This window comes from Eschscholzia californica, unplaced genomic scaffold (assembly GCF_041429995.1).
Source record: "Eschscholzia californica isolate CP2 unplaced genomic scaffold, dmEscCali1.0.p SCAF_1, whole genome shotgun sequence".
In the NCBI taxonomy this organism is placed as follows: domain Eukaryota; kingdom Viridiplantae; phylum Streptophyta; class Magnoliopsida; order Ranunculales; family Papaveraceae; genus Eschscholzia; species Eschscholzia californica.
In genome coordinates, this window is record NW_028238198.1 from 14,322,880 (window position 1) to 14,334,739 (window position 11,860).

Here is an 11,860-nt window from a genome sequence, read left to right on the forward strand (position 1 = left end):
TTTTGTCAAATTTTCTGGGACAACACAACTTTTTTTTTCCTCGTCTCCAACCACCACAACAATTTCTCTACTCCCCCTTATTCTAAAACTTCACCTTTTTCCTATCTCTGTTATATCTCTCTACAACTTCAAATGTCTCTATCTGTCATTATCATTGTTCTGCCATGGAGAAAGTGTTTTGTCTGAAAACCATTTAAGAGGAAACTTTGCTCTAGGGTCTCTTGGTCAGTCAACCACAAGACCAAACACAGGAATATCGTGGTCCACTAGGAAACAAGAATCTCATGGTAAACCTTCCTTGGGTAGGAAATTGTCTGAGAGCGTGTCTTAAACTACCCGCGACGTCCCAACCGCTTGGACTAATCCAAAAATGTCTCAGCTCTTGGTCACGACATATCTCGAGCCAGTCTGAGAGGGTGTCGGCCCTCTTGCGAGACAAGGTTCGAGCCTTGTCCCATTTAGGAGTTCTTTTTCTCTGCTTTTCTCCCATTTTCAATTCTATGTTCCAAAACTTGACCCCAGCCGTTCCAATGCTCACAATAAATTTTTCAAAAACTAATTTACGAAAACAAACACACATAAACCATAACGTATTTTCATTAGAAATTTAATGGAGTAACTACAATATCGCAGTAAGTGCGATATTCACCTAAAGAGAGATTTTTGATGTGATATCCATTCGAAGTAAGATTTTTTATTGATTGACACAAGATTCAATCCATCAAAATACAGATAGATGTGAAGATTAAGAGATATGCTCTACAGAAAAGCGACATACGGGTTGCTGAACACCTGAGAGTCTTGACAAAATTAACTTTTAGAATTAACATAGTCGCCCTGCTGACAGCAAAAGAAAATTACCTTGAATGTTTGGTAAGGGAACGGACAAGAAGTGTTAAGCCTTAAGAAAATGCACTTACGGAATAGAAGTTCTGCGATGAAAATAATTTAAAAAAGGTCAATTTCAATTTGGCCCCCAATTTGTGATCAACTTATTGTCGTGGCCCCGTAAGTGTTTGGCAGTTCGATTTGGCCTTCAAAGATAAAAAAATCTAATTTTTCGAGAAATACCGTTAAAGGGGCAAAATCAGCGAGTTGATAATAAATTAGAGGCCAAACGAGAATTGACCTTACTAAAGACAGATAAACACAACTATGTTTCTTTCTTTGCCTATGGTATGATTTACCTCTTTAAATTAGAATAGTTGGTAATATGAATGCCCACGACTAATCAGGACAGTGGAGAAGTATTGAGTTATACTCTTTAGCATCTCTACACTTTTGTGAGTATTTGGGGGACTCGTGTTTAACCAAATATAAGTTACCTTCGACCAGTCATAGAAGTCAACTGATTCACTAAGGCGGCAAACGTCAGATCCCTAAATACGAATCAGACCTTAAGGGAACCCAAAAGAACTTTTCTACTTGTACCCTGACATGGGAGGTCGACACGAGTCTCTAAGGCACCTAGAGTTTTGCCATGACTTCAGGGCCAACAAAAGAGTCAATCCAAGTCAGCTCTGCAACCTAAGTCATAAAGCGAGAGGTTTACAGAAGTATGCTTGGTACCTTGAGCTCTGCTCTACCTGAGAAAAATTTCAATTTTGTGGAAGGTCATATAACGTTGATTCGCTTGTCATATCCTGATATAAGATCATATACGCTATGATCATAAAGATTGTGTTAACAACGTGCGACGTGACTTCCTTTAAACTAGTGATTCACCACCGCCATACAAATCTATATACAAAAACATAGGTTTACGATGATATAATATCTAATCCCCGCCCTTTGATTTTTTATTTTCCACTTGTAACGTTGAACTGACTTAAGCGTCAGAGTCATATCTTTGAGAGCATTCCCCCAATCTCTTTACTGGCGGCACAGAAGAACAATAACTCGAAGGTAAAAGGACGATTTTCAAGAAGCCACTTTCTAACATCATAAGGAACTCCCATATAAAACTACTGGCGTGGGAAATTATGTAGAACATGTCAGATCAGCCGAAACAAATTGATGGTGGTGAGACAAGGACGGTGGAAGGGATGAAAGAGAAGACAAAAATATGTTCGGGTTGTAAGTTGACGACCTTCTTTTGTAAAAGAAGAACAAGAAGTGTGAGGAAGAGATGAAATGGAGGACAGAATAGATAAAACGTAACAATCTATATAATAAAATAGAAGGGAAAACGCTGACTGGGCCAAACACCCTTTTTAATTAAGGATATTGTCTAAAAGCCCTTCTCAAAATTTAAAATATAGTCCTTCGTAGAAATAAAGTTACCTATTTAAAAAACAATACTCCTTTCCTTCTTAGAAATAAATATTCTAATTTAAGAAAAAAAGAAACAAAATAAATTATAAGGGTTAAAAAAAAGAAATTATAATCTCTCTCTTTCTCTCAATAAAATAATAACTAATTTAAAATAAAATAAACAAAAAAAATAATAACTAATAAAAATCTCTCTCTCTCTCTCAATAAAATATAACTATAAATTTCGTAACATTTGATTGGTACAAGTGTATGTGCCCTAGGGCACGAGATATTTTGTGGGCTTTAGGGGCCAAGATGAAGAACCACACATTAGTGGGACCCAAAACAGTCTGTTAGTCACAAATTATAAACTAAACCCCATTTTTATTTACGGGGAATTTTTCAGAATTGCATTCATTAAAATCATCGGTAGTTTTACATTTGTTCAACTAATTAGGTAGTCAAATCGCATTAAATGTTATTAGATCTTTGAGTCTTAAAACATGTCCAAGAGAAAATTCAATTTAGATATGAGGATGACCGTAGTAATAGTCAATTCTAGAAATCTAAAAAAGTAGACGTTAAAAATAGATTGTCCTCTTAATATATCTACAATTGTCCAATTCAATATTTATATTAGGGGGGGTAGTGGAGCGGGACTTTCACAGACTTTCATAGACAAAATGTCCCGTAGACATTTCAAGACATTTCGGATGAGTTATTATAGACAACATGTGTTCATAGACATTTTCAAGACATTGAGAGTTTGTAGACAAAATGTCTTTATAGACATTTCAAGACATTTGATCCATAAACAAAATGTCCTGGGGACATTTTAAGATCTTGAGTCCATTGACAAAATGTGTAATGCATATTATATTTGTGCTAATCAAAAATATATTTTTCGCCATTTTGTAGACATCTGTGAATATTTGTGGACATTGATGGACATTTGGTAGACATTTATTATTTTAATATTATTATTATTATCATTTAATCACATGAAATAATATATTAATACTAACATTTCAAAAATATATTTTTCGACTTTCGTAAACATCTGTGAATATTTGTGGACATTGATGGACATTTGGTAGATATTTATTATTTTAATATTATTATTATTTTTTAATTACATGAAATAATATATTTATACTAACATTTCAAAAATATATTTTTCGACTTTCGTAGACATCTGTAAATATTGTGGACATTGATGGACATTTGGTAGACATTTACTATTTTAATATTATTATTATTGTTTAATCACATGAAATAATATGTTTATACTAACATTTCAAAAATATATTTTTCGACTTTCGTAGACATCTGTGAATATTTGTGGACATTGATGGACATTTGGTAGACATTTATTATTTTAATATTATTATTATTGTTTAATCACATGAAATAATATATTTATACTAACATTTCAAAAATATATTTTAATTTTTGAGTCTATGGACCAAAAATTGGGTCCTAATAGGAGATTTAATCCTCTATAATCCTAAAAAGGATTTCAAAACCTAAATAATAATTTAAATGGATATCTAGTCCTTTTGGTCTCATCTAGAGAGAAAACACAAATCCATATAATACATATTAAAGATTTAATACCTATATTAACCTTCTTTAATATCAAAACGTGATTTACATTCTAAACTGTTAAAGATATTTTTTCCATTTTTATCTCAACTTTCTCTCTCCAATCACGTTTGAATTGTAACTAACTACTATATTGATAATATTCCGTAACTGAAATCCGGTAACTTTCCATCTCTCTCTCTAAAAACGAAATCTTCATTAAACATAAATTAATCTCACCACCAGCTGTTAAAAATTTCATTGTTTAATATTCAATCAAGAGCTTTCATCAAAACCTCCATTGTTATTTAGGTTTTATACTGTTTATCTCTTTATTCTAGCCATTGTTATTCAGGTTTGAAATCTTATCTTTATTGCTTTATAGGTTAAAGATTCATATAGAATCGTTGAAAACATCAAATCTTGATTTAGGTCTTTCTTTTCTTGTTTTCCATTTCAATAACTTTGAATCTGTTTTGCTGTAATCTTAACTACCTTCGAATGGAAGATTTATATTTTCTCTCTCTAAAACTTTCATAACTCTTTAAGATCTTTGATGTTTATTTCTTATTTAATGATTTGTTCAATGTTAGTACGTTATTTCTCCTTCCAATGTTCATTGTATATTTCTTCAGATCTACGTTAAATCCTCTTCTTTTTTTGTTTTTTTTTGCAGATCAGAATCATCTGTCCGTACAGTTCTTGATCTTTGTGATTATCCACACTTATTCCTATAACAGAATATAAAGTACAGGTACTTTACGATAATTTTTCATGTTTTCTGATAAAATTTGCTAATAATATCTTGATGTTTATCCTTTCTGATTCTTGTAACAGAATAAAAATTACAGTTACGTTACGATAAATTACCATACTTTCTGATACAATCTGCATACATTTCACGTAAGATGATAGTATTAATGATCAAAGGTTCGTAAAGTATGAAAAATTTATCCAACATTACACGTCCTTTTTTTACCAGAACAGTGGCCATGACAAGCATATAAAACTTCACTTAACCTAATAAACAATTGTACTTTTTCATACATTATACATAATTTATTGATTTGTACCTGTTATTTGTGATCCATCTCATTTGTTTTTTATTAAATGTTTCATTATTAATGTATGTAAATTTGATTATAATTTTTTTTAACTAATACATATATTTTTTTTTTCTTGTAGTAAACCAGCACTGATGGAATTTCTTAAAGAATCATCACATAAACTATAGAAGTATAAATTACGATGAAGAAGATTGTTTCTATGATCCTGTTTGGACAACGGAGTCTTACGTGAAGACTTACAAGGAACATATAAACCCTGCCCCTAACTTCGATGAACCATGTACATTTAATGAAGAGTCAAAAACACTACCATGTTTGATTCGCCGTAAACCTGGAAGACCAAAGACAGTAAGGATCGAGAGCTCGGGCAACATTCTGACGGAGTTTGTTTTTAAGTTACCTAGTCTACTATGTTCTTTTCATTTACAATAAAACACAGATTACTGTTCAATAAAATTTCCTTTCAGTCGTACAAAGGTTGTGTTATTTTCTATACAGTATACATAATTTATGATAAATCACATACTTTATAACAAAAAACATGATTTCAGATTTACATTTCCTAACAAGTTACTATAATTTATGGTACATAATGGATAATCTAAGTATTCAATGGTACATAATGGATTCAATGGTACATTTCCTAACATGACATAAAAAATAAGTAATTTATGTCAGAAAATAATCTAAGTATTCAATGGTACATAATGGATGACTCACACGCATATGATAAATTACGTTGTATACATGACAAATGATGGTTTCCTCGTCATAAATAACACATAATTTACGAACTTGTTTCATAATTTGTATTCGATGTGTGTTTATGTATGAGTAAAAAATGAAAGTTAAGTGAGAGAAAGTTGATATATATGTTTTGAATATTAACCCCCAAATCACGCTAATTGATCTCAGAAAATATACTCTTTCCAAATCTGAAAATTAAGTGAGAGAAAGTGATATATAGATTTGGTTTCCAAATCTGAAAGGATGAGAGAGAAAATCTGTTTTGGAAAATATCCGTTTTCCAAATCTGTTTTGAAAAATATGTTTTGGAAAATATCCTTGACCCGTTACTTCCTATTAAATCTTTTCAGTTTGTAACCTAAATATCTCCCCCAAATCACGCCCCCTGGTTTGGGAAACTTTCCGGATTCGTTCCGAAATTTAACAACCCCGGATTTTTTAGACGAGGGACATGGAGGGTATTTATCAATAAAGTATGAGTTATTTATGTCCTTATTGTAAAAGGACTAAATGTCCATATTTTGGGAAGATTGGTCTATATACCTATTATGAAAATGATTTTGGTCTATATACCCATGGACTCAATATATTTTTCGACTTTCGTAAACATCTGTGAATATTTGTGGACATTGATGGACATTTGGTAGACATTTATTATTTTAATATTATTATTGTTGTTTGATCACATGATGGACTTCAAATGTCTCTTGTTTTTTGAAAGACATTTTGGCTTCCAAATTTGTCCCAAATCCTTCACAAATTCATCAAACTATGAAGTCCACCAAAGTCTGGGACATATTTTGTCTACAATCGAATGCCTCGGACTTTCATAGACTCTCAAATGTCTGGATTTGAATGCCTCAGACTTTCGTGGACTCTCAAATGTCTGGATTTGAATGCCTCAGACTTTCATGGACTCTTAAATGTCTGGATTTGAATGCCTCAGACTTTCGCGGACTCTCAAGAGTCCGCGAAAGTCTTGCTCCACTACCCCCCCTTAAACGATGAGAAATACAACTGAATAATCTTCAAAATCATCAGTGATATTTTCTACCAAAATTATCAAGTCATATAAGTAAATTATATGATTCTCGATTTTAATCGGAAATGTTTTTTTATTGGTGCCAAATAAATGATTGATGTTAACCCCAACTTAAAATGGGTGAAATAAACCTATTGGTGTCTGCTTTGTGGTCATGTTTTTAGAGAGAGAAAGATGCGTCGGCGCGTCTATACTATAAATAGTGGTTTGAGACCAATATTACTTTTAGAGGGAAAGAGAGGAGACTCACACACTTTTCTCGATTTTCTCTCTCTAACAAGTCATTTCATCTACAACTTTGTCTTTATCTCTCTATCATTTTCTTTTCTTTATTACCAAACAGATTTGATTACATCCCTATCGATTTCGATTTGTCGGTATAATCGTTGAATTTCGATTAATGAAGTTTGATTTTTAGATCTTAAAGAGAAGAAGATCAAATAGAGAGAGAGAGAGAGTAGTGAAGTAGTGAGAGAAAGAGGAGTTTGTGTTATAGTTATATTCTTTCTGTTTTGTTTTGGATCTGAAAAAATGGCGATAGATCCAAGACAGATTTTAAGTGGTTTTCTTACTTTAACTATGTTCGCAATGCTTGGTAGAATGATTAAGAGAGATCATTTCGATACAGTTGAGGTAAATTGAAATTTTGCCTGATTTGATTTGAATTATTAGTTAGATTTATTTGTTTTTGTTCAATTGAGTGTTCAATTCATCATTTTACTCAATTTATTGCGATAATTGTAGAGATTAAGCTAATTTTGTTGTTTGTTGCTAATGAACATGATTTTGATTGTTAGATTTAGTTTACTAACTATTCAGTTCCTCATTTCTACTTGAATTTTTAATCCTTCTTAGTTGTAAGTAACAGAAAAACCCTAATCTTTTTCTCGTGTATCTGATTCGCCTTAGATCTGTATAACTATGTATACAAGTTTGACTTTTAAGTCGAAGTGGTAGTTTATCATGAAATCAGAACGAGGGATCCATCAAAAGTTCAAACCCTAGCTGAATCAGTAGGTCGATTAGACTGATGTGATTAATAATTTTTGTTGATGTTTTCTTTTTTCCTGGTTAAGTTCCAGTTTAATCCGACTATACTGAATTGATTACTTTGATGTGATTACTTATCTCTCTTTATGTTTTTTTTCTTGTTTCAATTTTATTGTAGTTCATCTATACTGAATTGATATTTATTTTGGTTTGTTTCTTTTAGTTTATTAGTTAGGTTTGTTGTTGTATGCTCATTTTAAGCTAGATATATTTATGTTACTTTATTCGAAGGAGCCCCTGAAATTCTTGTTGAGTTGTTGTACCAAATGGTAATTTAACCTTTAGCCTGTTCTAATATTATTTCTCTATGATCCCACCTTTTGTGCAATTATTAGGGTTACAAGTATATTTTGGTTTGGTGTTTTTATCTTTCTGTCCCTTACTCGTGATCCCTCTATTCATTTGTTTATTTGCAAAGGAGTTGCTTGGTTTACTTCCCGCTTGTTTCTTTGTTTATATGCTCTTATTGTTTGAGTTAGCAGTTATTTACCATGTTTTTCGTCATGGATTTTCTACTGAATATGCATTGTTCCGACCCTTTGCTACTTGAAAATTTATTGATATGTTCTTATACTTTAATTTTCACGAATATTGTCAGCTGAAACTTCCAGAAGTGTCGAGTGTCCAACTTAATGCAGTTTCAGAGCAAAGCTTTGTTTCACTTCCTAATGTATTTGAAAAACCCTGGAAGGAGGATTTCACCAAACTAAAGCAATGCTGGACCAAGCCATCTTCGAGTGAGTTTTTCCTATATATTTTGAGTTTTACAAGAATATTCTGTGTTATTGTGGCTAAATGTGCACTAATTCTTATTGGTCGTCATTGTTTCGTTTGACCACCTTTCATGGACTTTATGAAGACGTTGAGCACTCCAATGGTTTCATCACATTCTCATTGACTAATAGTCCTGGATACCATGTCTCACAGGTATGGGGTGCTCCCTTTACTTCATTTGTTGTCGATCAGGGTATTTATCCGACCTAATTGATGACCTTGGATATGTTGTAAAGAGTGAGAAAATGGTGAACAGTCTTCCAAAAGTCTACGAAGGGACGATTAATTATCATCATTCACTTGCCCATGTTTCTAGTTACATTATGGTATTTGGTTTATATAGTTATGGTTATGATGGATCTTTTCTGGTGAAGTTAAATATACCAAAAAGGTTTTAATTTTGGTCCACGGTCCATCTTGGTAGTCTGAGTTGTGATAGACTATGCTATCTTAGTACTTCAGTTTTTCTTTCGATGTAGGCAACACCTTGTACAATAGTTGGATACTAATTCACATACTGGCGTCCAGGTTACGTAGGTCTTGGTTAAACTAATTTTCGAGTTGGCTCTCTTTGATCATGATTGAGGTTCATCATGATGATTATTTGTTCTTTACGCTCTTGTTCTTCAACTCGTAAAATTGTTATTGTGCATTGACGAGCTCTAATAATACTGTTTGTTTTTGCTAATTCCTTGTCAGATTGCTAATGCTGTGGTAGTTGCGAGATATCTTGGGGCCACACTCATACTTCCTGACATCAGAGGAAGCAACATTGAAGATACCAGGCTAGTTTTTCAAATTCATTATATCTTCTTTTTATTGGTAGCGCAGCCCACTTTTGTTTATGGTTGCAATTGCCCGTTAAACATTATTTTACAGAAAATCCGATATAGTAACTTTTTCGTAATAACTTCATTGAACTATGTTTACTTAATCAATAATTTTAGATACCTGAAAGTGAGCTTCCTACTGTTTTTCTTTAAATAGTTGCAGTATACTGTCGTATTTATCCTAATAATGTAATGAACATGGTTAAATGCTGTTCCTTTTGCTTCCACATTCTAACTGTAATCTGATAACAATGATCTTTCAGAAACTTTGGAGAAATTTATGATGTCGAGAAATTTGTTAAAAGCCTGAAAGGTGTGGTTAAAGTCGTAAAGGAATATCCTGCTGAAATATCACGAAAAGTTACCGTAATCAAGGTCCCAAACAGAGTCACCAAGCGCTACATAAAAGAGGACATTGAACCAGTATTCAGAGCAAACCATAACTTGAGGCTTGCAACTTACTTCCCATCTGTAAATATGAAAAAGACAAACCAGAAGACTGATGTGGACTCTATTGCATGCTTGGCCATGTACGAGGCTCTAGACTTGCAACCAGAGGCGCGTGAAGTTGTTGACTTAATGATTAACAGGCTAAGAACTTTGAGTAGAAAGTCAAAAGGGCAGTTTGTGGCGGTGGATTTGAGGATTGATATATTGGAAAACAAAGGGTGCCAAGGAAGTACCGATGGAAAGAAAATATGTTATAGCCCACAAGATATAGGAATCTTTTTGAGGAAGATCGGCTTTAACATGGATACTACAATCTATTTGACACAAACTATTTGGCACAGTAGTTTGGATGCTCTCAAGGAAATGTTCCCTAAAACATACACAAAGGTAAACTATCTATCTCTTTCATTTCTGTTTTTCGATCCATCCGGCTAGAACAAGTAAAAGTATCAAAATTATGGTATGTAGTAGTGTTAAGTATTATCCGTCACTTATTTGACACTGGTAGTGACCTCGTACTGATGTTAGATAGATATTGATACTCGTATTAGTTTCTAGGTTATATAGATTTAAAAAAAAAAAATTACTTATACTAATAAACCCTTTTCGATTTTGTAACGTCTTTTTGCTTTTTCGAAATATTGCAGCATAGTATAATGCCAGCAGAAAAGAAGAACAAGTTTCTAAAACCTGAAGGAAGTGCTGAACTTCAGAAAGCTTTGGATTTCTATATCTGCTCTGAAAGTGATGTCTTTGTTCCTGCCATTTCTGGTCTATTTTACGGCAATGTTGCCGGGAAGAGAATCGCCGCTGGTAAAACCCAAATCCTCGTTCCCAACGAACTAGCCTCTCCTGGTCCTGCATCTAATTTCATCTCTACTTACGTCACAAAGAAGAACCACTTCGCATATTCATGTTTCTGCGAGGAAGATAATGAGGTATAATCTCATCAAAAAACTGAGATTTCTTCTTCTTGAATCTGGGTTCTCTATTTATGTTCTTCAAGATTGGCATTGATTTTGATTTTCCAAATGTTTTGAGTGTACTTATATTATGATTTCAAATATATTAGAAAAGAACAAGATTTATGTTATATGTTAGGTTGAGTATTTGTCAAGTGGTTATTTAGTTTCATTGTAAGAACTTATTTTTAAGGTTCAGTCCAATGTAGAATTACTTAATATGATATTGGAACGGATTATATTATTCGACACTAACCCAAATCAAGTTGGCACGACCCAATGTGAACCACCTCTTGAGGTTCAAATAGAGTCACCAATGGGAGATGGATGAAATAAAAAAAACTCTGGAAAATTCTATGTGGTACTCTATATATTAGAGATCGAGTCTCCTATCCTGTAGTCCTATTGGAGATGCGACCAGTGAAACTCGACCTAGCTAGATTCTTTAACAGAGTGTGTTTTTCGTGTGACGGTCAAATTTTACTGTTTCTATATAGTTGTAGAAGTAGAACCAAGTTACTTGCATAGAGTTTTCTAAAATATTCTTGTTAAGAAATTGAAGTACAGAACCATTATATTCCTCATGCTTAAAATAAAAGGATTATGAACATAATTTTTTTTTTGTTGAAACTTTCTTTTTTGTTGTTGAAACATACAAACATTATTGATGCAGGGAACCATTATATTCATGATTCATGAACCCCCACCCTTTAATATATGATGGAGGTCTAAAGCCTCCTTAGACTCAGTGTTAACAAGATTACCTTAAGTCTCCTCAGACTCGGGGCTAACAAGATCTTTTATATTTGTTTTGAAAAAGCCATTCTAATGCCGGTATGTAAGAAAAAGTGGAAATAATACTGAATTTAAAATAACATTCTGAGATATTGGAGAAAACTAAAGAGAATATTGAGAATCTATAGCAAAATACAGTATTCCAATGAATTTATAGCAATTATGGGTAGTCCAAATAGGTTGGGTTTTTAATCAAACCTAAATTCTTCAACTTGATAACATACAGATGGTTAGTGGCCAAATTTTCATTTAGGTGAAACCAAGAGTCTGATTTGCTATTTTGTGGGACTAAACAATTCTTTGTTG

At 32.8% G+C, this 11,860-nt stretch overlaps 1 protein-coding gene across 1 annotated transcript; it reads left to right on the forward strand.

Annotated features, from left to right (window-relative positions):
• Nucleotides 1-6,811: 6,811 nt before the first annotated feature.
• Nucleotides 6,812-10,983, forward strand: LOC147564381 (protein MANNAN SYNTHESIS-RELATED 1-like). Its single transcript, XM_086645505.1, has 6 exons — nt 6,812-7,326; nt 8,342-8,480; nt 8,603-8,670; nt 9,217-9,302; nt 9,611-10,184; nt 10,445-10,983. The coding sequence occupies exons 1-6, from the start codon at nt 7,225-7,227 to the stop codon at nt 10,739-10,741; spliced, it is 1,266 nt and encodes a 421-aa protein (XP_086501631.1). The 5' UTR covers nt 6,812-7,224; the 3' UTR covers nt 10,742-10,983.
• The last annotated feature ends 877 nt before the right edge of the window (nt 10,984-11,860 follow it).

Bases quoted from the DNA above. Each gene is read 5' to 3' on its own strand.
- LOC147564381 (XM_086645505.1), top strand. From the start codon at position 7,225: ATGGCGATAGATCCAAGACAGATTTTAAGTGGTTTTCTTACTTTAACT. The intron at 8,481-8,602 runs GTGAGTTTTTCC...GACTTTATGAAG, and splicing joins CTGGACCAAGCCATCTTCGA to ACGTTGAGCACTCCAATGGT. The intron at 8,671-9,216 runs GTATGGGGTGCT...ATTCCTTGTCAG, and splicing joins CTGGATACCATGTCTCACAG to ATTGCTAATGCTGTGGTAGT.